Source organism: Aspergillus oryzae, chromosome 3 (genome assembly GCF_000184455.2).
Source record: "Aspergillus oryzae RIB40 DNA, chromosome 3".
NCBI lineage: Eukaryota > Fungi > Ascomycota > Eurotiomycetes > Eurotiales > Aspergillaceae > Aspergillus > Aspergillus oryzae.
Window position 1 is genome coordinate 2302068 of NC_036437.1, and position 22517 is coordinate 2324584.

The 22517-nt window shown below is 47.3% G+C and overlaps 8 protein-coding genes across 8 annotated transcripts; 4 read left to right on the plus strand and 4 right to left on the minus strand.

The window, feature by feature from the left end:
- Nucleotides 1–274: 274 nt before the first annotated feature.
- On the plus strand, nucleotides 275–2772 carry AO090023000880 (uncharacterized protein; the record flags this gene model as incomplete). The annotated part of the gene is made up of 8 exons (XM_023235807.1): nucleotides 275–301; nucleotides 1091–1219; nucleotides 1274–1935; nucleotides 1995–2050; nucleotides 2108–2156; nucleotides 2222–2411; nucleotides 2520–2605; nucleotides 2658–2772. 8 exons carry the CDS (start codon nucleotides 275–277, stop codon nucleotides 2770–2772), a joined length of 1314 nt encoding a protein of 437 aa, XP_023090791.1.
- A 1149-nt stretch (nucleotides 2773–3921) lies between these two features.
- On the plus strand, nucleotides 3922–7103 carry AO090023000881 (uncharacterized protein; the record flags this gene model as incomplete). The annotated part of the gene is made up of 6 exons (XM_023235808.1): nucleotides 3922–4198; nucleotides 5566–5719; nucleotides 5796–6154; nucleotides 6212–6536; nucleotides 6573–6881; nucleotides 6938–7103. 6 exons carry the CDS (start codon nucleotides 3922–3924, stop codon nucleotides 7101–7103), a joined length of 1590 nt encoding a protein of 529 aa, XP_023090792.1.
- A 417-nt stretch (nucleotides 7104–7520) lies between these two features.
- On the minus strand, nucleotides 7521–8347 carry AO090023000882 (alpha/beta fold hydrolase; the record flags this gene model as incomplete). The annotated part of the gene is made up of 2 exons (XM_023235809.1): nucleotides 7521–8265; nucleotides 8331–8347. The coding sequence occupies 2 exons, from the start codon at nucleotides 8345–8347 to the stop codon at nucleotides 7521–7523; spliced, it is 762 nt and encodes a 253-aa protein (XP_023090793.1).
- Nucleotides 8348–10491: 2144 nt separating this feature from the next.
- Nucleotides 10492–11399, minus strand: AO090023000883 (uncharacterized protein; the record flags this gene model as incomplete). The annotated part of the gene is made up of 3 exons (XM_001821330.3): nucleotides 10492–10942; nucleotides 11018–11106; nucleotides 11178–11399. 3 exons carry the CDS (start codon nucleotides 11397–11399, stop codon nucleotides 10492–10494), a joined length of 762 nt encoding a protein of 253 aa, XP_001821382.1.
- A 2770-nt stretch (nucleotides 11400–14169) lies between these two features.
- On the minus strand, nucleotides 14170–15833 carry AO090023000884 (FMN-dependent alpha-hydroxy acid dehydrogenase; the record flags this gene model as incomplete). The annotated part of the gene is made up of 4 exons (XM_001821331.3): nucleotides 14170–14348; nucleotides 14411–15080; nucleotides 15134–15639; nucleotides 15701–15833. The coding sequence occupies 4 exons, from the start codon at nucleotides 15831–15833 to the stop codon at nucleotides 14170–14172; spliced, it is 1488 nt and encodes a 495-aa protein (XP_001821383.1).
- A 1087-nt stretch (nucleotides 15834–16920) lies between these two features.
- AO090023000885 (3'-5'-exodeoxyribonuclease) lies at nucleotides 16921–18206 on the plus strand (the record flags this gene model as incomplete). The annotated part of the gene is made up of 5 exons (XM_001821332.1): nucleotides 16921–16956; nucleotides 17026–17203; nucleotides 17347–17837; nucleotides 17902–18092; nucleotides 18155–18206. The coding sequence occupies 5 exons, from the start codon at nucleotides 16921–16923 to the stop codon at nucleotides 18204–18206; spliced, it is 948 nt and encodes a 315-aa protein (XP_001821384.1).
- Nucleotides 18207–19241: 1035 nt separating this feature from the next.
- yphA (tyrosine phosphatase family protein) lies at nucleotides 19242–20036 on the plus strand (the record flags this gene model as incomplete). The annotated part of the gene is made up of 3 exons (XM_023235810.1): nucleotides 19242–19244; nucleotides 19643–19744; nucleotides 19797–20036. 3 exons carry the CDS (start codon nucleotides 19242–19244, stop codon nucleotides 20034–20036), a joined length of 345 nt encoding a protein of 114 aa, XP_023090794.1.
- Nucleotides 20037–21027: 991 nt separating this feature from the next.
- Nucleotides 21028–22057, minus strand: AO090023000887 (uncharacterized protein; the record flags this gene model as incomplete). Its single annotated transcript, XM_023235811.1, has 4 exons — nucleotides 21028–21120; nucleotides 21263–21289; nucleotides 21444–21715; nucleotides 22045–22057. 4 exons carry the CDS (start codon nucleotides 22055–22057, stop codon nucleotides 21028–21030), a joined length of 405 nt encoding a protein of 134 aa, XP_023090795.1.
- Nucleotides 22058–22517: the final 460 nt, after the last annotated feature.

Genomic DNA, 22517 nt, shown 5'->3' on the forward strand with positions numbered 1-22517 from the left:
AAGTATAAGACAAACGGACTTGTAATTTTTGAATGAAATCAAGACCCCCATCGTAGAGCAGTGCGTCGTGCCAGTATCCGTACCAATTCTCGAAGAAGACTCTATCAAGCTGGTTATCAATCCCCGCATCTGAACCACTCAGTAGCACGGTCATGTATTCGCCTGAATCAGGATGGATGTGGAAACGGTGGATCCGGTTCGCTGGGAGAGAGACCTCCCCGTCTTCTGGAGTCAGGTTGCGCGACACGCCATCAACCTCAGCCACACAGATACCATGCTCGACGTGGAAGAACTCGCTCTGGTACCGATGGAAGTGCATCGCAGGGCCATCGGGTCGTTGGGGGCTATCGATGAGCTTCCGCAGCGCAGGCGAGACAGGTCCTTCCACGTCCAGCCTGTAGGTCTGACGCATCATAAAACTTCGACCCGGGGGTGGCTCCAGGAACTCAACAGTAAGGAGGCCACCAAATCTGCAATGCGGTTGATATTAGCATCAAGGAGTGATAGCGAAAACATGTTACACTCACTTTCGAATAGTACTCGAGCCAGCCGATGTGTGGTAGGGCACAAAGGGGGTAAGGAAACCCATCTTGTAAATTCGACAAGTGAAGTTGTACGATTTCGAACACAAGTACGTGAGAGATCAGAGGTCACACCTGAGGATTTTCAACTCACCATTTTTATTTATTTTCTCGCCGAGTATTCTGCTCTTCACTAATAGCATCAGTTCTGTTCCTACTGGTCCCGTTCCCAACGTGGTAGGATGTGGGGCGATCCTTATGGACCACCAACTTGACACTCTTCGATGCCTATTGTGGAAGCCTCTCAGCATACTCTCCCGATCTCCTTGGATCTTAGCCACTAGCTTCCATAGCGAGGTGCTGACCGTGATTAAGGCCAGAAGTCCGGTCCCCTCGTCGCGTTATTAGTGGGATATTCTTTTCAATCATTCAGATGGTACGTCGGAAATCTGCTGTTGGTTGCATCTATTATCTGCGGCTATATTTGTTAAAAGTTTAGAAGGTGGAAAAAATGGTACGTGTTCTGACCCTAATTATTGTCCAAGGCGCTTGACGCCCGTGTTCTCAAGACAGTTGAAATAGTCCGGTTACATATCATCATTGTCGGCGCAGGTCTCGCAGGGATTTCTGCTGCCATATCGTGCGCATTAGCCGGCCATTCAGTCACCGTCCTCGAGGCAGCAAAAGAACTTGCAGAAGTAATTTTCCTCGTCACCCACTTAGGATCAAATAATGACATCGCCTTTGCTTAGGTTGGTGCCGGCCTCCAAATCACCCCTAATGGCTCGCGCCTTCTCAAAGCCTGGGATCTTCCTCAAACCATGTGGGATCAGGCAGCTGAACCAACACAGTTGACCGTACATCGATATTCTGGGGCAGTGCTGGCCCGTGAGGTTGACTTTGATAAGAAGATCCGAAGGAAATACGGCGTGCCTTTCGTTGATCTGCATCGAGGGGACTTACAGCAAGCTTTGTACGAACGGGCTCAGCAGTTGGGAGTGAAGTTCCATCTGAATGAACGCGTACAAAATGTTGATCCCGCAGTGCCGTTGCTAACGACTATTTCGGGGCACGAATACCACGCTGACTTAATCGTTGGAGCTGATGGCTTGTGGTCACGAACTCGAGAATGCTTCCTAGGAACTGCTGATCCGCCCAAGCCGACAGGAGACTTGGCATATCGAATTGTTCTGTCTCTGGATCAAATCAAAGAGCCAGCTTTACGAGACTGGGTCAGCCATCCAGAAGTCAATTTTTGGATTGGTCCTGGATCACACGCGGTTGGATACTCCTTAAAGTCGGGTAAAATGTATAATCTTGTATTGCTTGTACCGGATGATCTACCTCCAGGTATCACGAAGCAACCTGGAAATGTCGAAGAAATGAAACTGCTCTTCGAAGGCTGGGATCCCATGTACGCAGAGTTTGACCGGCCACTTTGCATTCCGAAATTAATGACTAACCCAATTCAAGTCTCACCCAGCTTCTAGGCTACGTTAAGAGAGTTGACAAGTGGAAACTTATGCATAGTAGGAGAGTCCAGAATCCCTTGCTATTACAGTAAACTGACAGTGTTTGAATTGCAGGAGAGGAGCTACCATCATGGATCAACGAAGCCAATAATTTTGTCTTAATGTAAGTCGATCAATATTATGTTTCTAAAACCTAATATTTCGAGCCACCAAGTAACCATCTGACAGAGGCGATTCCTGCCATCCCATGCTTCCATATCTTGCACAGGGCGCTAATTCGTCCATGGAGGATGGCGCGGCCTTAGGGACGATCTTAAAGTCCGTCACAAAGAAGGAGCAACTCCCGAATGCTTTGCATAAGTTTGAAAAACTTCGAAAATTGAGAAGTGAGGCTATCGCCAGGGAAACATTTAAACAGGTAGGCACTATCGATTATGTCGAGCTCTAACTTCATGTCCTATAGATCTCAGGTACATAGACTGACTTCGGAGGCTATCGACTGTAGCGGAATGATTTCCACATGCAGGATGGCCCTGACCAAGAAGCTCGAGACGAAATATTCATATCACAGCTCGGCAGAGAAGAAATCACTGGTGCTTTTCCTAGCCGATGGTTTGTGCCCCCCTCGATAGCCCAGCAGGCATTCATCTCTAATTACCAACAGGACGTGCCCCGTTGTCCAACCATGGATATATGGATATGATGCGATAGTCGAAGCTGAAAAAGCGCTTAAAGGCAGAAGATTCTCCAACATTGAAGGGGAATCCCCGAAGATGTAGGGGTTCAGGGAAGTTCCAGAATAAGGCAGCTGAGCTTTATATTCGCCAGTCAAATCCGCAAAAACAAAAACCTGACAGTATCCTAGCTACATGTATCTTCGTAAGGTGAATCACAGATCAGCTTTACATTCTCCTTTAATTGAGATCGTTTCCCACAACTTTTCTCTTATCCTCCTTGAAAAATCCCACAAACGCATCCCCCTGGCCCTCGCCCACCCCTAGCTCCTCTTCCACACCATGAATGCTTGTCAGATTAATTTCTAGATTCAGCTCCTTCTTCTCCCACTCCATAAACCCAGGGTCTGTCTTCCAGCCCAGCGCAATGCTCAAGATATTTCTGATCCGTCCTTCGTTCAGCTCACAATGTTCATCCCTCGCCCCTTCTTTGCCTCCACGCCAGGCGACATATCCGTCCGGACGGACTAACACATAATCGTAATTTTCCCACACGTTCTTAACGTGCTTCTCTCCGGCATCCAGTTCGACATGCGTCAGCGGTATCCTCATTGCCTTGGCTACAGCTTTGAATGTCGCCACCGGGGAGGTCGCTTTGTTATCCAAACTGACGAAGCCATTGGCCGTTTGATTGTCACTTTCGACCTGCGAGAAGTCCATCAATGACCATTCTATCCCATAGAGATCCACGATACTTGTTTGGTTATCCCTCAAGAATACATGTGGTGCCCTATGGCCGGGCCTTGTACTTGGCGTATAGCGCATGTTATCGAATCTCGGCTCCCTCGTCCCGTCGCTCACAATGATTGCACTATTCAAATACCTCAGGTCCAGTTCCACTCCACGGTCGATATTTTCAGGTCCCACGCGGTCCAGGTGTCTTGCTACCTCGGCTCGTGCCTTCTCTCCTTCCTCGCTCTTCTCGAGGAAAATGTCGGTGTTCGGGGCCGTCATCGTACGCACGATCATCGGAGTGAATTTGCCGATATGGGCATCGCAACGTTCGAGACGCAACATCATGTTCGGTCTGCGCTCATCTGTATAGGAAGTAACGAGGTTGCCTCCACCAATTCCTTTGTGTAAAGCGGAGAGACGCCACGCGAGCGAGATGGCGTCTTCTACGCCGCTGTTCATCCCATAGCCGCCATGGGGAGGGTTCCGATGAGCAGCGTCACCGCAGAGGAACACACGGCCATGTCCATCACGACTCACATAGGAATCTGCAAGACCAAAGTTCGGACGCCATGCATTCGCCAACATGATTTCGTCGATTTTAAATTTGTAAGGCTTGCCGAGACTGCCAAGGACACGATAAGGGATTTCCTCAGGATGTTCTTGGAGCTCTCTGATGGCGGCGGCATCAGCAGAACAAGGTTCGTGACAGGTATAAGTGTCAACGTCGTCTTGGTCAATCATAAAGCCGCCGTGGAGGCCAAAGGCGTGCCACCACTTGCCGAATGGGGAGAGCTTGGTGAGTTCTTTGGACCGGAAGTGGACCATGAAAAAGGCAGCTGGCCTAAGTAGAGATAAAAATCGCCGCCATGTTAGCTGGTGTTGACCTTTGACTGACCGGGGGGGGGGGGGGGGGGGGGGGATGGAACACTCACAGAGGTCTTCCCTTCAGTTGAATCCCGACGCTTTTCCTTACTTTACTTTGGGCACCATCTGCGCCGACCAAGTAAGGGGTTCTAATCATCTTTTCATGATTGTCCATATCTCTGAAAGTAGCAGTGACGCCCTCGTTGTCTTCCCCAAGCGATACAAATTTGTAACCAAAGTGAGTCGCAATCAGGGGTTCGGCGAGGCATTTTTTCTTCAAGAATGCTTCCAGCACTATCTGCGAGCAACGCTGACCAGGCTCGGCAGGCTGTGAGCCATCGTTATTTGCATGAATCTTGGCGCGATATTCGTTGTTGCTTGGGATATGCTAGCAGAAGATGTTAAAGACTACGCCCCAAAGAGTTTTCTCCTTCGAATATAACAGGACATACCCATCGACTAACAAGCTTCTTGTTCACCCCGCAAGTGTTGAAAAAAATGGTATCCCAATCGCTATGCTGTGGTACAGCCCCAGGTTGTTGTCGATATTCCTCAACCAGCCCCATTATGCGCAAAATCTCCATGGTATGGCAGCTGTTGTGGTCCATCTTGGGCCAGCGTGTCGTCTCGGTATTCATTTCGCATAACGTGCATGGTACCCCCAGCTGTGCCAGCCTAAGAGCTGTCAACATACCAACCGGGCCCGCCCCTACTATGAGAGGGCCTGGGGAAAATTGAATTGTGTCGTCTACCTGGATGGAGCCCATTGTGGAGTGATTTTGGAGTAGAGTGTGGAACGAAGGATGTAGTATACAGAACCATTCACAGATTGATATCTCTATCTATACCTCTAGAATTCACGCCCAATAGCACTAGAACCTGCACTAAGATTAAGTGGGCATAGCCGCATAGCTGATGCTCGTGTGGCTTTCTAGTATGCTTACTACCTCTACAAGGAGAAGATGGAATCTATCCCAAAAGGGTACCAATTTTGGCCGGCTCCGATTGGACGTCTTTAGGGTTACAGTTGAACGAAATTAGTACGTTGATCACTACCTCCTTCGGGTTGGACGGACTTAGTCTTTCCATATGAGCAGGAAGATGTCGCGACCCCTCCATACTCTTACAAGAGAATGCCTAGTGCACTACACTAGTGACTTCTGACGAGTATGTGGCCACTATCCCCCTGATAGGCTCATAGCTATGGTGCTATTAGTCATTTAGTATTCTGCTTATAACCGGCGAGCTGGACTTATGTTTGTTCCCCGCCGCCTCGTCACTGTAGACCGTGAAGCACAGTCACCAGAATGCCCGACTCCACCAGCACCCAACAGGATGAAGAGAAGGCTATAGAACCCCCTGTGGTCTCCGAGAGCCCTGCTCTGGACTCAGATCTCCCACCGGAAGGCGGCGTTCGAGGTTGGCTATGTTGCGCTGGCGGTTCCCTAGGTCTGTTCGCTACCTTGGGCTTCTTGAACGCGTTGAGTCCTCCCTACTGTATGATCCGGTCCTTTTACTGACCTGGACAGCATTGGTATCTTCCAAACCACCTATCAAGAGACTCTCTTAAAGGACTACAGCTCTTCGGATATCTCATGGATCTTTACAATCCAGCTCGCTCTCATATGGGCTCCCGGTTCCCTATTCGGCCGCATTGTAGATGCCTACGGACCGCGTCCGGTCATGCTCCCATGTACCTTCCTTTGCCTCTTCTCACTGTGCATGACGAGTCTTAGCACTGAGTACTATCAGATCATCTTGGCACAGGGAATCGGTTATGGACTCGGGGCTGGAGGTATTTTCACCACCTCCCTGGTCTGCGTGAGCCAGTGGTTCGTCAAGCAGCGAGGCCTTGCTCTGGGAATTACTGTTGCGGGCAGTAGTATTGGTGAGGAGCATAACTATCCTATCAGGGTCGAGGACGTGCTGATTGATTTGTGACCAGGAGGCGTAATATTCCCATTCTTTCTACGACTGGTTATGGAAGACGTAGGATTCAATGGCATGGTACGCTACACGGCACTATTTATTGGTATCGCTTTAGTTGGTGCCTTCTTTCTTCTCAGTGCGCGCCTACCTCCTAAGAAATGGGACCCAGAAACGACATGGATTGATTTCAAGCTGTTCAAAAACCGAGGCTTTGCTTTCTATGCCCTCGGCTCATATTTTGTGATGTGGGGACTATGGGCGCCCTTCGATTATCTTCCGAGCATGGCCCAATTGTCGGGAATGTCGGATTCGCTGGCCCTCTACCTTCTTGCGATCGTGAAGTAAGTTTTGTTTGTTCAATCTTGTTGTCCCTCTAGCGGAGCTGACCTGGGGGGCCCCAGTGCTGCTTCACTTTTCGGACGAATTATCCCCGGACACATCGGAGACAAGGTGGGATACTTTAACATCATAGTCGCGTCCGCCTTCTTCAGCTGCATTGCTATCCTCTGTTTATGGCTGCCTTTCGATTATCATTCTTCCAATGCCGGCCTCATCGTTTTTGCTGTGGTTTACGGCTTTTTCAGCGGCGCCTTCGTTAGCATCATGATGCCATGTTGTGCGAAGTCCGGCAGCCTAGAGACTTTGGGGAGACAGATAGGTACTTATCAGGGTGTTATAGCTATTTCGTAGGTTCTTCGTTGCCCCCCACATTTTCTCTATTCACTGTACTGATATCAAGCAGTACTCTTACTGGTTTGCCGATCATGGGAGCTATTCTGGGAAGGCAGCATAATTCAACCTTTATGGGCTTGCAAGTATTTGCCATTGCGACCATGTTTATCGGCTTCGTGTTGCTCTTGATTTCTCGTAATGTCCTGGCTGCGGCTCACGGAACATGGAAATACTGAATCTTGTGACGAACCGCTACATTCGTCGAATTTATGCACAGAACAAGGCCCAGCTTGGACAAATTCCAGCATGTTGAGCTGGAGGATGATACCCCTGACCCGGACCAGGAGTTGCACAGGCCTTCGCGCGACCATGGAGTAATGGTGGAAGATGAGAGGAATTAGGGACCATTCTCGGTCAAGAAGTGAAATAGAATCACATATAGACAATCGCTCGGGAGAACGCTAGATAATCCAATGAATCATAGAGCTGCCCCCAACTGCTGAAAGAGACTAGAGTGAATGAGTCATGATTAAATCCTAATTGACAATCTACTACAGATATGTATTGCGCGGACAGCTTTTGTATAACCACTTCGAGATCTTTGGATATCTAGAGCAAATGAATATACGTTGGAAGGTGCGTCCAAACCAATATCACTCGCTTTGGTTTGCATCCAAGAACTCCAGCAGTCTGCGCGCGACGGCAGATGGTTGCTCTTCGGGGAGGAAGTGCCCACAATCATGAATCGCGCCCCCGGAAACGTTGGTTGCGAAGTTTCGGACCAAATGAATCATATCCGAACCGACGGAGCTGGCCCCCCCTAAAGCTAAGACAGGAATATCGAGCGGTGTCTTTGCAAATTCCAGGTTCTGTTTCGCACTGGTTCCAAATGCTCGATAATACTCGAACCCCCGACTCATCGCTCCTGGTCTTGAATAGGCTTGGATATAGCGTTCAAAATGATCTTTGGAGAAGGCATCGGCATGAACCGTCTTCAATTTAAAGAACCAGGTCAGTAGCTCCCGCTCACGACCGCGAGTCAGAATTTCCGGTAACTCAGGAAGCGCGTTGAAGGAGAATTGCCAAAGACGCATGTTGGTCGGGTGAGGCAACGGAAACTGAAGCTGAGGTAGGAAACCCGGCACTGACGCGTCCAGGATACTGAGCGATTTGATCCTTGATTGAAATTGAGCAGCCCAAGGATAGGCAATCCATCCACCCACATCATGACCAATTAAATGGTACGGTCGGTCTTTCAAGTGATCGTGAATAGCTTCGGCCATGACTTTACTCACGTTCGCAGTATCGTAGCCATTGAGGGGAGGAGCCGAATCACCCAAGCCCGGGGGGTCAAGGGCCAAAAATTGATAATGTTTTGAAAGCGGCTCGAAGATACCGCTAAATGCCTCTGCTGTTTGTGGCCAACCTGGAATGAGAATTAAAGGAGGACCTTGACCACCAACTATGGCTCGGACTCCATGGAGGAGACGTGTGGCTCGCCATTTCGCTGTCATGGTGTTGACGTCGACTGGGTCAAATGTCGGACGAAGTCGTTTTCATGAGGGTTCGGGTGCTTCAGCGGCTTAATATCATGTTGTAATGAGTCACCGAGCAAATGATGGATCCAAAGTAAGGGATTAGTATTTCAAGTCAGACGTGTACCCACATGAACCCGCGGTGGATTTAAGTACAGTGGTACGGGTTCCCCGACCCGTACCCGCCCAACCCACCCTGAACCCAGGGAAGCCGGATTGGCTCGACTCGACACTAAGCAACATCGGGAGCGCGCCAGTATAAGCTAAGTCTTCATAGCTTCCACTACCGTAGACCTGTTGCGGACTATGGCACTGACTTTGTTGGCGTTGCCGATGTCGCATTGAAAACCTGCTGCGTGGTCAAAACCCACTGTATTTCTGCTGTCAATTGCCCCCCTCCCTCACTTTCCCAAGTTGCCACGAATGCAGCAACGCCTATCACGGACTCTCCGGTGGGATAGACAGAAAACATAGCCAGGGTGATAATGTGCGGGAAGAAAAAGAGTCAGGAAACTTGCATGCGATTAAATTTCTGCCGGCACAATTCTGGGCGTACACACCGCTTGATATTTTGCCGGTTTAAGGTGTAATGGTTTTCTGCCGGCACAACCTATGACCTAGGCGTTGCGCTAGCTCGTACAGTACATAGTTTAGAGACTGGTGCTAGTCACGTGGAACATGACTGCCGGCAAGACCAATGCGGGAGCGACCGGAGCAGCCGGTGCGTGCTCAAGGATTGATAAGTGAGTGTCCCGGAAGGCACAGGAAATGCTCACGTGCTGCCCTCACAAAAGCGGCGGCACCCCGTAGCAGAACATTTCAAGTCTACTCCGTATACTCACTACTAGCATGCACGCAACTTTAAAACGCTACCCAATATGTGGCCAATCAGCGGGTTCTATCCAGGATTTAAGATATTACTTCAGTCCATTAGGGCATAATACAGTAAGAGATCATTCAGACCTACCTATTGAGAAGTGCCATGAGATAGGAATTATAGAATCCACAGCCTGAGAACATACCGTTGTATTATGTCGTCGAATCGTGGAGTGAGTACAAGCCCTACTCGATGCCATAAGTAAATATAGGATTAGAATGTAAGTTCCATGGTTCAAACAGAACCGTATATTTGTATTGTATGTTAAGCCACAAGAAGACGTCCTGCTAACAATGCCTTAACATACCCAAATAAATTTTCGTTCCACTTGTAACTACATTGCATACTCAATCAACCTCGCAAGCCCCATTGACCACCGAATCTGTCAAATAGGTAAACCCTAAAGCACAGCAAATGTTAGGTAAGTCTTGCTGTCAAGCACCGAATTAGTTCAACTATGACTCATTTCCGGATCTAATCTGATCAAAACGACAGAAAAGGATCTACGGTACTTTTGACTTACTGTAAATTAAGAGCTTGCCTCATTTGTCTATACCACCTTTACTATTTGCACAATTGAAAGTCGAAAACAAGTAATCAGTATGGTATGAAAAACACCAGCAAGAGTACCACATAGACCGTGGACCCAAGTTTCAGAATCTACAATAAATCCCCGGTTCACATGCCGCATGTGATGATCTATGGGGATCTTGGATAAGGACTCTTCAGGCATCGGAAGAGATCGGAGAACCTTAATTGTTTATCCCCCATTGAGTAATACCCCATATTTCCGATCATCATAATCATAATCATAATCAATGGTTTTTTGAGTCTTTCCCGAATGCCGAAGAAGCATGCCTTGTGCTTACCTAGGTTATTAGGGTTATTTTGTCCCTTTAGACTCGGTGGTACGGAGTGACTGATTGGCTGGTTGCCTAGTGGATGATCGACGTCATTCAACTTTGAGGTGGTATGACTCTTTTCCTATTCTCGAATCTGAAGTTCTTTTGGTCGGAATCAGGGGAGAGTGCTCACTACAGTAGCTTTACGATGTATATTTAGATGTATTGAATCAATAAATGTCATCAAATTGTGAATGGATAGCATCATTGAGCATCATGATGATAGAATAAGTATAAGGAAATACAAAGACCACTTTCAGTGGAAACCAATTATCGCTAAAGTAGAACAAGACAAACAACGCGAGTCAAATCAGTGCTGCTTCTGGTAACTCTGCTGCTTGGGACCTAAAATGTCTTCCAAGAATCCGGTCCACAGCTCCTTTACAACACCGGGTTCCTTGGAGCCGTTCTGGGACTTCCAGACCTCTTCGCCGAAGCGGGATTTTCCAACCGCCTCGGTTAGCGAGAATGGGTCGATATCCACCGAGGTGTTGTCAACAACTTCGGCCATGGGGCTGACTGCGATATCGGCCCCGCCCCCGGACACAGTGTGTACCTGGGGCTTCATGGGAGGGTTCGAGGGCTGGCTCGAGTTGTAGTTGGTGTAGACATCGGAAAGGATCGGAATGCGAGTATCGGCGGGGCGAGTAGGGGCATCAATCTCGTCCATGGACGGTAGGTATGCAAAATCCACAGTGGATGAGTCATTGACGGCCTTCGAGGCGCGAGATGTGTTGAATTGGCGGGTGGAAACAGATTTACTATAGTGGGAAGTGATGTCAGCCTTGTGCCCTTTGTACCGAGGTAAAGAGGGCAGCTCGAGGTAAAGCACTTACTCTGCTGCAGAGCTGCCATTGATTCTTCTCATGGCAATGCTGAAAGCACGGGATTGAAGAAAGTCATGGTTGGCAAGGCGCTCAACGAGCTGTATGGAGGTGAAGCGGTTAGTTCGGGTTCAATGGGAAGCAATGCTCGAAACATCAGAGTGATACATACCTCATTCTGGCTGCCGCTGGCTCCCAGTTTCCTCTGGGAGCACTCTCTCTGGAGGTCTGCCAAGCTGCGAGTCGCGTACAAAGACGTACGATCCGAAACGTTGACAGGCTGTGCAGAATTGACCCCGGTGATGTGCAGGCCCCGGCGGAGGCAGGGTGTAGCAGCATGCTGTTGAGAGAGCACGCGAAGGGCGCGCAAAGAAGTAGAGCGAGGAGCTGCCATTGGGAAAATAGTAGCGTGGTTGGTGGGTGTTATGTTCACGAAAAGAAGAAGGCAAAGGTCCTTAAAACTGTGTTATCCGGAAGGGTTATGGTATTTGATACTATTAGAGTAGATAAAGTGAATTATAGAGTATGAAAATATAAAACGTAGAAAATATACGTAAGACGATTCAGTAAGAAAAAATGGAGGAATCCAAAAGTATTGAATAAATGTGCGGGGACTGGAGGGCAGGAAGGAAAGGGATGCAGTCGAGGAGAGCTCAGTACTTGTACTTCTGGATGTTTGCAGGAACCGTTGGGGGGGAAGAGTGAGCTATCCACTTTCACCCTTCCGGTGGACTCTCGACGCAGACCGGGGCGGTCTGGCCAAGTCGGCGGGTTGCTAATAGTAGCAACCCACTAAATTCCCCGACTAAATGGATCGATCGATGGTGTCGTCTGGGCGGCCGAAAAAATGGGTATGTATTGATGTAATTAACGAAACACAACAGACTAGTTCTTCTTATTTCTCCAATAGTATCCAGATCTACTGCGTACTCGTCGCAGTCAAGCAGATCTTCTCGCTTAAACAACTGTCTCATAACAGAGAAAAGATAAATTAAATAAAAAGGAGGGTAGAGGTGGGGTAAGATGCGAAAAAAAAAAAAAAAAATTAGAAAAGGGAAAAAGTAATCATGGTTGGTTCCATACATTCCATACTATCAGGTCTTCAGCAGGATAAGAGTCAAAGTATGGGGTACACTCAACACATCCGTGGACCTCAAGGATTCGGATGTACAAGCATGCATATTCCCCGGCGCTACGGGTGGTAAAACAGCCAATCGATCAGGCAATCCAGGAATTTCTATGACTACGACTCGCTACACCGGGGGAAGGTCAGTTGATGATCACGAAAACGCTTTGCCCATCCCGGAACCCGTCGCCATTAAACATTGGTCAACTCTGGTGCATCGAAGCTTGATACGCTGGTGTGCCTTGAGTTTTTCCCCTCTCTTCCCTCGTGCTTTCAATCATTTGTTTTGAATTATTAAAACTATTTCTAACTGACTTTGGAACACATCGGAGGGGTGTAGTGTGGTGTATAGAACCAACCCAATCACTGCCTCTCTCTGTTCAAAACAGAAAACTCCATGTCACCACCTTAACTCCACCGGTAGGTATGTACTAGTTGTTACGATATTCCAACTGTGGGACTACACGGCACTACTACTAAAACTGTTGCCTTGCCCTCGCGAGGCACGCCAGTTGGTGCTACAAATAGTGGTGAACTCATGAGTCGACGACGTGGAAGAGTCCTCAACCATAATATGACACAGAGAAAGCGTAAGCGGACAAACGAAAGTGGTAATACTAGTAATAGCAGCCTTATAATAGGACGGCACAACATTGGATGCTATCCATGTCTACCTATCTCATGTAGTATGCAGTATGTCCTGCATCTCCGTCTCACCCTCCGCTCTGTCGAGTCAGTGACGCAATTGATTCTTGAGGAACAAATACCGCGGGGAAAGTCAGTACCGTCAATACGTAAATTACAATTAGTATGATTGTTTCCCGAATGATAGGCGGACGGATCAATGACGAAGCTTCCATAATATTACCGAGTTGGGAGGATTCTTACCCTTTACAGGAAGAGTAAATGAATCCCGTCGTCCACATGATTCACAACAGTCCATCTTAATTTCTGATCCCGCATTGTTCCTCTCAACTGTTGAGACTCAGTCCGAGAGGCGGTGAAGTGGGGTGTTGTCGATCGGAGTTGGCCGCATCTTCCGGGAGGCTTTTTCATTCGAGAATTAGTCTAAAGGACACGATTATTATGGGGACATGACCAAAGGTACTGTGTAAAGCATAGACTGGGATTCAAGATACCGCGTTGAGGAGAAAACGGGTGGAAACATCGGGGCAGGATCGAAGGTACGCAGTAATTCGCAGTATCGTAGGGAGTAGGATTAAACATACGCAGTATTTTAGGGGCTGGGATTAAAGATGCTCTGTAGCATAGGGAATGATCGACCCCTGTTTTGCATGCCATCCCATTGGGGGGAGAGTCACGAGAACACGAAATTCAATGCCCCGTAGTTTGTTGATTGCATGAAGTAATTGGTTTTCTGAAGTCTAACCCAATTTTTATTTTTATTTTTATTTTTTTTTGTATTTTTTTCTTTTTATTTGCCTCTGTATTTTTGTTTACCCGACTCTGGTCCTCACCTCATCAAATCACGATGACGATACACATCCCAGTCACCCTCCCTGTACTCAGTATGTATGTAACCTTCCGTTTTGGGTCGTCGGTGATGTGGTCAATATAAACTTGATAATCAATATCTCATCTTCCTACCTGACAAGATCGTCCACTCTCTCACATTATTCCTTGCGCCTTTAATGCCTCTGATTGGGGGCTCAACCGGGTACAAGATAAGCACATGTATAGCGCATATTAGTAGTACCTCGTGTCGTATTTAGCATCCCGCGCATGCTTTCGATATGTCACCGCTGAATTATTGAAACTCCGACTACGATTACACTTTAATGATCTTGATAGCCATAATCTACACTAACCCACGGACCGCTTGGGTATATCTGCATCATATAAAACCTACAGACCGCAATCAAGCGAATATCATAGGCCAACAGGAGACCAATGCATGAGCGTGACTAGGTATCTAATCCAACAATCGTGTACCCCTCGCTGATCAAAGCACTCGAAAATAAGCTTTTCATATTTTTTTTAGTGGGTCTATGCAGCTCTGTGAGTATTTCACAGCTGTTCAGAGCTTGGAGAGGTGCAACGAACGTCGCCCTTTGGCAACTTTTCGTGCATATGGGTGCTGACGGGATTCGGGAACCAGATGGTCAATGTCAGCCGTGTGGACTAGATGTGGACCAGCTTCGTCTAGTGTGGTAATTCCGATGTTGCGCATAGCTGTTTCTAACTCGTCTTTCATGACTGAGGTATGGTAAGCAACGAATAAAAAACGAAGTGTAAAGGGGAAGAGACTCGTCACTTACTATCTATCAGGTGCTCGACACCCTCCTGGCCATAGTTAGTAGCGAATAGCATACTGCGCCCCATGCCCACTGCAGTCGCGCCTAAGCAGATAGCTTTCAAGATGTCGGTCCCGCGTCTGATTCCACTATCCACGTATATCTCCATCTTGTCAAAAATTTCAGGACAGCGCTTCTGTAGTTCGAGAAGTGTAATGATCGATGGAGGGCTAGTGTCAAGGTTCCGCCCCCCATGGTTGCTAAGTAGAATACCGTCGAGGCCGGCTTCCATGGCCAACATGGCATCGTCTGCAGACATCACGCCTTTTAGACAAACAGGAAGATGCGTATGCTGTCGTACCCACACCAAGTCCTCCCAGGTCAATCCAGGGTCGATGAAACCGGCCATCACACGTCCCAGCCCACCTCCCTTGTTGTCGTTCTTTGCTTTCGATGGGGCCATCGGTACGGATAAGCCTTCATCAGCCTTGACACGTTCGTCTGCTTCTCTTTTACCCGGCCAAGCTGCATCAACCGTCACGAAGATGGCCTTCACGTTAGGATTTGCTGAGCATTGACGGAGAAGCGCGGCTGATTTTTCACGATCTCGGTTGACATATAATTGGAAAAAGAAGCTCGCCGAAGGTGCGGTGTCTCTAAGTTCTTCCATTGTGTACGAGGAGTTATTGGAGATCTGATAAACTTATTAGACGGCAAATAATGAATAGAAAAGTTCTCTGAGCTCACTCCCTGCATAATTCCGTGGTTTCCACAAGCTCTAGCAATAGCACACTCGCCATCGGGATGAATGAGCTTCGCCATTGCTGCAGGACTCACGAATAATGGCAAGCTACTGTCGATTCCGAGAATTTTAGTCTTCGTATCTACAGATCGCACATTCTTCAGCACCCTTGGCCGAAACCAGATTCGGTCGAAGCAAGACTTATTGGCGTCCCGGGTAATAAGATCCGTTGCAGCGCTGGAGTAAAACGCCCATGTTTTCTTACTGGCAGTCTTTGACGCCACGAGCTCAAAATCGTGCGAATTGATCAAGGTATGTAATGGCGGCTTCTCATGGTCAAGGACTACTTTGGGGTTCTCAGTAGGTGGCTGCTTGACCCATTCATCATCGATCGTGGACTCGTCCAGCACACCCATATGTTTTTCTTGGGACAAGTTCGCTGACAGAACGCTTGGAGCATGGACTTCCGAATAAGCCTTGGTGGCATCGCGACCTGCATATTTCAGGATAACTGCATAATTAAAGCGGCTGTGTCAATATCTGTAGCGTTTGAGTATGGATGTATGCCTCACTCGAAGATCCTCCAGGATGTTCTTCCAAGAATTCTGTCACATCCCACACCTGATTGTCGACAACGATCCAACAATCTCGCACTGCATTGTGCTCTGAGATTTGCCGGACAGACAGAAGTTTCTTGTCTACCATTTTAGAAAGAATGTGTAGGTTGAACTACTAATGAATGCCGACGATTCGATTCTTCACAATGGCAGAAAAAAGGTGATTTAATGATGAGATGATAGAAGCCACCTTGGCGCAGTGCTCGCATATAAGTATATAGAGTTGGAGCCTCGATAAAACGGGGAAATGCCGAAGTAGAGATTAAATTGCATTGTTATCGATGGCGTAGAATCAGCGGAAACAGAGCACCTCCGCAGATCCATCGCAGAAATGCGGAGAACGTAACAATTGAAAGGCTCCACAACGGCCATCGTCCCGAACGCCCGGGTTAGAAGAGCCCGACCTTCTCAGCACGCAATACAGCTTCGTGGATGTATACTGGCGCAGAAAAGCTCCATTGTAGCCCAAACATGTACAAATGGCATAGGAATTTGCGCTGTCAGTCTCCTATGAAGACAACACATCGCAATGAGTTGGTATTTTCATGTTCCCTGTAATAGTAACTAACAAAGAAAGGTAACGTAATCCAATGAGGAACAATGAATTAACGAGAGAATCGGAGGAGCACCGAGATCAGTCATTGATTCGGACACTTCTCCGCGTTGTGACCAAATGACTCAGCACAGTCACTAGCCACTGAGGCGCAGCATATGTGTGGCTGATGACGGGCTGTTGCCAAGAGGTCCAGCACCGAAATTGTCTCGCGGATATCGATAGGTACGGGGACGCTTTCAATAAAGAAGCTGTGAAGGCAACGGGGAAAAGGTATCGTTGTTTTCAGATGCGTGTGGCGTTTGGCGTAGAAAACTTTTCCAGGATACTTGGGAATAGTAATACACCTATTTCGAGTTGTGTAAGATCCAAAGGAACCTGCGCCGCTTTTTCCTTGCCTCGTTTTGGCCAGCAGCATAGTGGAGGTATGTTTCACACTGCCCAATATCTACAAGTGTTCTGCCTCAGTCAGGGCTGGGTAGATTGTCGGTTTCTGTACCTATAACTCACCTGAGACACAGTACTTTACAGTAAACATTTTCTGTCACAATCTTCTCGCTGTTCTATTCTCAGCAGAAAAGCATTCTCTACAGGCTCAACCAAATATTTACCTGCAGCCAAGATGGGTGACACCAGTAAACCCTTAAGATATGTCGACGTGAGTTTTCTTGGTCTTTCATATATCATTGTATGGGTAGCTGATAAGGGGAAACCTTCGTATAACCAGATTGGGATCAATTTTAGTGATCCTGTTTTCAGGGGAGAGTACCACGGAAAACAGGTTCATGAAAGTGACTTGGACGACATCATCCAGCGTGCTCGCGAAGTAGGCTGCGAAAAGTTCATGGTTACAGGTTCTGATGTGGAAGAGTCCCGGCGTGCTATCGAAATTGCCCAGAATTATCGTATGTAATACTGCTTTCTATATCCTTTTTTTCCTCCTTCTCCCGGCTCCCTTTTCTTTCTTTCTCTTTTCCTCCCCTCCTCAACTTTTACAGCCCATCCAATTTCAATGATGCCTGGTTTAAACTGACAAGTCCTTGAATAGCTGGATTTTGCTATGCCACAGTCGGTGTTCATCCCTGTCAGGCGAAGCTCTTCGATGAATTTTCGGGTGGTCCGTCGAAAATGCTTGACGAACTGAGATCCCTTGCACTAGAGTCAAAGAAATCTGGATACGCAGTTGCGTTCGGTGAAATAGGTCTCGATTATGATCGGTTGTTCCTAAGCGCAAAAGAACCTCAATTGAAGTATTTCGAAGCTCAGTTGGATCTCGCGGTAGAGATACAACTACCTCTCTTCCTCCATTCCCGAGCTGCTAGCGAGGACTTTGAGCGGTTACTGGCACCCAGGCTCGAGAAACTTCCTAAGAAGGGTCTCGTTCACAGTTTTACCGGGACTATGGAGGAGATGAAACGCATGGTGGCCCTCGGTTTAGATGTTGGCGTCAACGGTTGCAGTTTAAAGACGGAGGAGAACCTGGAGGTGGTGAAGGCTTTACCTCTGGAACGACTTCAAATAGAAACGGATGGCCCGTGGGTAAGCAAATAGCTTGTTTCCTACTATTTGTCTGGACTTCATTGTTAACGCTGCTATTTTATAGTGCGAAATCCGCCCGTCTCATGCATCCTCCAAATATCTAGAAGGTGCACCGACGCTACCAAAGGCTGTCAAAAAGGAGAAATGGCAAAAGGGTTGTATGGTTAAGGGTCGCAACGAGCCTATTGCTATCGCCCATGTCGCTCACGTCATTGCGATGGTGAAGGGTATCACTGTTGAGGAAGTTTGCGAAGCGTGAGTATTTCCCCGAATCAGATGGCCTCCCATTTATAGATTGCTAATACCGCGCGTTCTAGTGCCTGGAACAACTCAGTTAGGATGTTTGGGCTTGGCGAAGGAACATCGTAGCTCGGTCCTTATCTTTTCCAATGACAGTGCTCTATTCAAACTTGACTTTGAACTTTTTTTGATAGCCTGATAGACCCGGACTTCGGGTCTAACAATGCTTGCTTTGCTGTGATGATCATGATAGATAGATGAGTCTGGAATTTGTCGTTACTTTACGGATCCCCGGATCTCCCCGAAAAGGCCCAAGGTCCCAACCATGGTTCGAGAGGGCTTTCAGGGCTGCAACTGGACCTGGAGCCGCCTATTGAGCACGAAACAAGCGAAAAGAAAAACTTAGACTAATGACCACTCTACTTCGCGGCGTTGCTTCGGAATTAAGAGTACAGCAAGAGACCCTGCGGTCGCTCTTTGTTCTTAAAGCTTCCGGTCACGGAAGTGTATGGTCATACCGCTTTGTCCATCAATAAATCAGTCGCCCATTATTATTATTTTTGCAGAACTGGGGACCATTTGTTCCTTTTTTTTTTAAAAGCCGGTCGCTTCCTGGTAGTGGACTTTTGACGGCGAAGGTCTACAAGTGCAACTTTTCTGCTCCTTTTTTGCATCAGCTCACCGCCCCGAAGCTGCAAAAGTGCAACAGTCTTGTTTCTTTCTCCACTCCCCCAGACTGTTGGATTGTTGTCTCAAAAATTCCCTTATTCCTTGCTCGTCCTAGCCTAACAGCTCTATCGACTATAAACTCGTGAAAATGTTTGTCTCTCAAAGATTTTCGTCTGTCTGAAACTCTCGAGACAGACTTCTTCAAGTCTCTCTCAAGTTTTATAGACCACCCCATCATTTTTAGCTGGACGACTTCTCAGCACTTTCTAGGCTGGGAATAGGCCTTTCCTCCGGTTGAAATTGGTTGGAACACTAAAGGGTCTTGTTTACTGTCCTTGCGTGCTGGTTCCTGCGCCCGGGGACATCAACCCCTTCTATATTCGAAGGCCCCCGTGGCATACAGCGACCTGCCGTGTTACTCTATAAACATGGCTAACATGGCCATGGTTATTCCCTTGGCGCAGAAATCCTCCAGCAGTTCTCTTGTCGGTCAAAATGGTGAGCATCTTCCTACTAAGACAACAATGGTTCACTCTAGCGATACCCACTTTCTGCATTGCTTTCAAGCTGACGTACGTCAGGTTTTGTGACAGAAAGAGCACACCTTAAAGGTTCATTGGCAGAATCTGAGCCAATGTACTCTGAGCTACCCCCGAACTTTGGGGAGGTGGTGGAAGGAATCTATCGCAGCGCGTTTCCCAGCCCTTGGAATCTTCCCGCGCTCGAGAACCTGGGTCTAAAGACTATAATGTCAGTGGCTTTTCCATACGTCGCGCGGACTATGTGTTAACATGCAACATAGCACCCTCGTCGAAGAACCGTACAGCGTGAGTCATATGAGTTTTCTTCGTGAGAATGGGATCGCGCACTTTCGCATTATCGTTCAAGCAAACAAGGATCCGGAAGAGAAGACCCCTGATCATGTAATCAATGGTATCCTCGAAATTCTTCTTAACAAGGCCAATCATCCGATCCTTATTCATTGCAACAAGGGAAAGGTATGTGTAGGATTCTTTGCGTTATGTATCTGCTCTAATTGATTATCTATAGCATCGTACTGGCTGCGTAGTGGCCTGCTTCCGAAAGGTCCAAGGTTGGAACTTGCGCGATGTTCTTGACGAATATTTAAGTTATTCCTGGCCAAAATCTAGAGCTCTAGATGAAAGGTTTATCGGAGCGTTCGATGCAACCAAACTCGACCAGGTGGCTAAGGAGTCTGGTGCCAAACTGTGGAAACCCACCGGTAGCCACAGGAATCCGGAGCCCTATATGTTGCGTTCCACATTTTGACAGGCATCTTAGTTACCCGAACCTGTTAATCATCACGACTTATGACAACTTGCTGCCCGAGAAAGAGATTTACGGGATTTTCACAAAGATCAATGCATTTACACGGAATAAAGAGCGCAAGTTTTGAGGGTTATTGTGCCTTAATAGAGCAATTGCTTTATATTTGCTATATCTGATGTCCCACCCACTTGATACTTATCGGCCAGCCCCTGGCGTTCAATCTTTAAGGGATACTGGTCTTGTTTTCGCACACATATGGCCCTTTCTATTGATTTTTAATGCCACGTGTGTTTCACCATGACCGTTCCATGCCTGAGCCGGGCAATGCCATATGTACGACTTCACTCGCATGACGTGGATATGTCCACGGTATACAGATGTTGCTAACAACATGTGGATCATAAGCTAACGGTCCTCGGGTTGCTGGTTGCTTTCTTGCTCTTTCCCTTCTAGTATATAAATCACGCATTATTGTAAATAATGATTACCTTGCCTCGCGTCTCTTAAACTTCCAATTTTGGCTATCTTCTACAGTCTGTAATAGCTCGGGTAGACTCTCCGTGCAATATATTAAGATAAACCTTATACTACTAGACCAAAGCTAGGATGTCTTCACAATTAATCGCAGAACATATCATCACTCTCTCTACCATAAGATCCTTCTACTTCAAAGACAGACGATATACATGATATAGGCATTGAAGTCGATAAGTAATCATCGGATTGATCCCACACAAGCATTTCCTCGCTCAGCAGATCTACGTATAATGAGTCGCCTGTTGATACACATTGTCTGCCGTGATCGGTTTCCCAGGAGGTATTTGGTGTTGTATGACTATACTCCAAGCAATCAAAATTGTCACTTTGGCTTTCCATTATATCAGAGTAAACCGATGTATTTTCCCCCTGAGACAATAAAATGCTTGTTTCATCTGGTCTGTATGATTCAATATCTCCGTTGGTGCCTAGATAGCAGTCTGATGTTTCTGTTTCATTGATGTCCCAGTCGTCGTGAAATTGGACATTCTCTTCGATGTTTTCCTTGGTTACGGTGTTTATCTGACGCAGCGTTTCGCTGCATGGCCTAGACATAGGCCATAATGAGCTTAGCCTTCGTGAAGCTTCTGGTTTATAGAGTTTCTTTTGGGCAATGCACCAGAGGGATGTCATTATTATAGTTTTCGGGTCCATTACATCAGGAATAGTAGATAAGTCCTCAAGCTGACAGCGTTGTGATGCTTCAAGGGCAGCAGCTTTATCTTGTAGCGATTTGTTTCGTGTAGACTTTAGGATAGAACACATAGATTTGGCAATCAGGGGTATCAATTGCGATCGTTCATTCATGGCCTATCAATGAACCGAGTCAGATCTATATGGCCGGGTACTTGGAGATAATCGGTTACTCACTTCGCGATATCTAAGACTGAATACTGAAGGAGCGATTCGAGAAAGAGACTGTAGCTTGCTCTTCTCCAGTATGGGATATTTGTAAATGCTGGGTGGGTTGTCGCGCACAAGTGTGCTGAATCCGAGGTTGAACAAGGATATGAACTCTGAGACTTGGCAGGTATCGTTGGCCAGTAGAATACTTCCAGGGGTAGAACCTTTGGAATGTCCAACAACTTCGTCGGCGCGATAAGGTCTTTCCATGCGCGGCGTGACTCCGCTATTCTCAGGCGCTGTGAATGAAGTTATACATCGCAGGGGTTGATTGCCACGACTATATATCATCGAGATACTAATTGTAGATATATGAAAAGCTGGAGCATATAAAGGAGGAACTGCATTGGCGAGCGACTCGACCAGGGCTGGTCGCTTTGATATTTCGGCTGTTACGGGCCCTCCAGGCCTTCTGCGCAATCCGAACGATAAACGAAAAGTCGTAGTGGTTTTTTCGGTCCAATGGTCACAGCTTCTAAAGAGGACCCCAAGACCTAGTTCCAACCAACACTATGTAAGTTGTTAGATGAATATTCGCTCATCGCATCAAATTTCATTCTGGACATACCTGAGAATTGCATAGTGCGTCCCCCATTTGAGAGGTAAGGATTGTCAATGGAAGGCCCAAATCCGATTCGGCGCTGACATGAATATTCAGTCTGAGCTCAGGCAGCTGGTCCACCCATATTGCACCAGAATTGAGTGCGTTCTTGAGATTCTCAACGGATCGCAGTCCTGTAGCACCTACAGGGATGAGTATTTCGACTGAGGCACGCAGGGTAAGATATAAGTCAAGTTTGGGAGAATTGAAGGTATTCGACTCCAAGTCGACCGTGTATGCCATTTTAGGCGCCCCTTCTAGTGTGGTCTGTAACCCCCATTGTCGGAACGTAGCCATGCATTACTGAAATGGTAGCGTGTAGGTTACTACCTTAAGACTAGATTCCTGAGGTGGAAACACCTGACATGGTAGTAATGCAAATTGTATAAATAAAGCCTGCGTAGTCTGTTGGCGGGATCTACTAGCTTGAACTATACTTT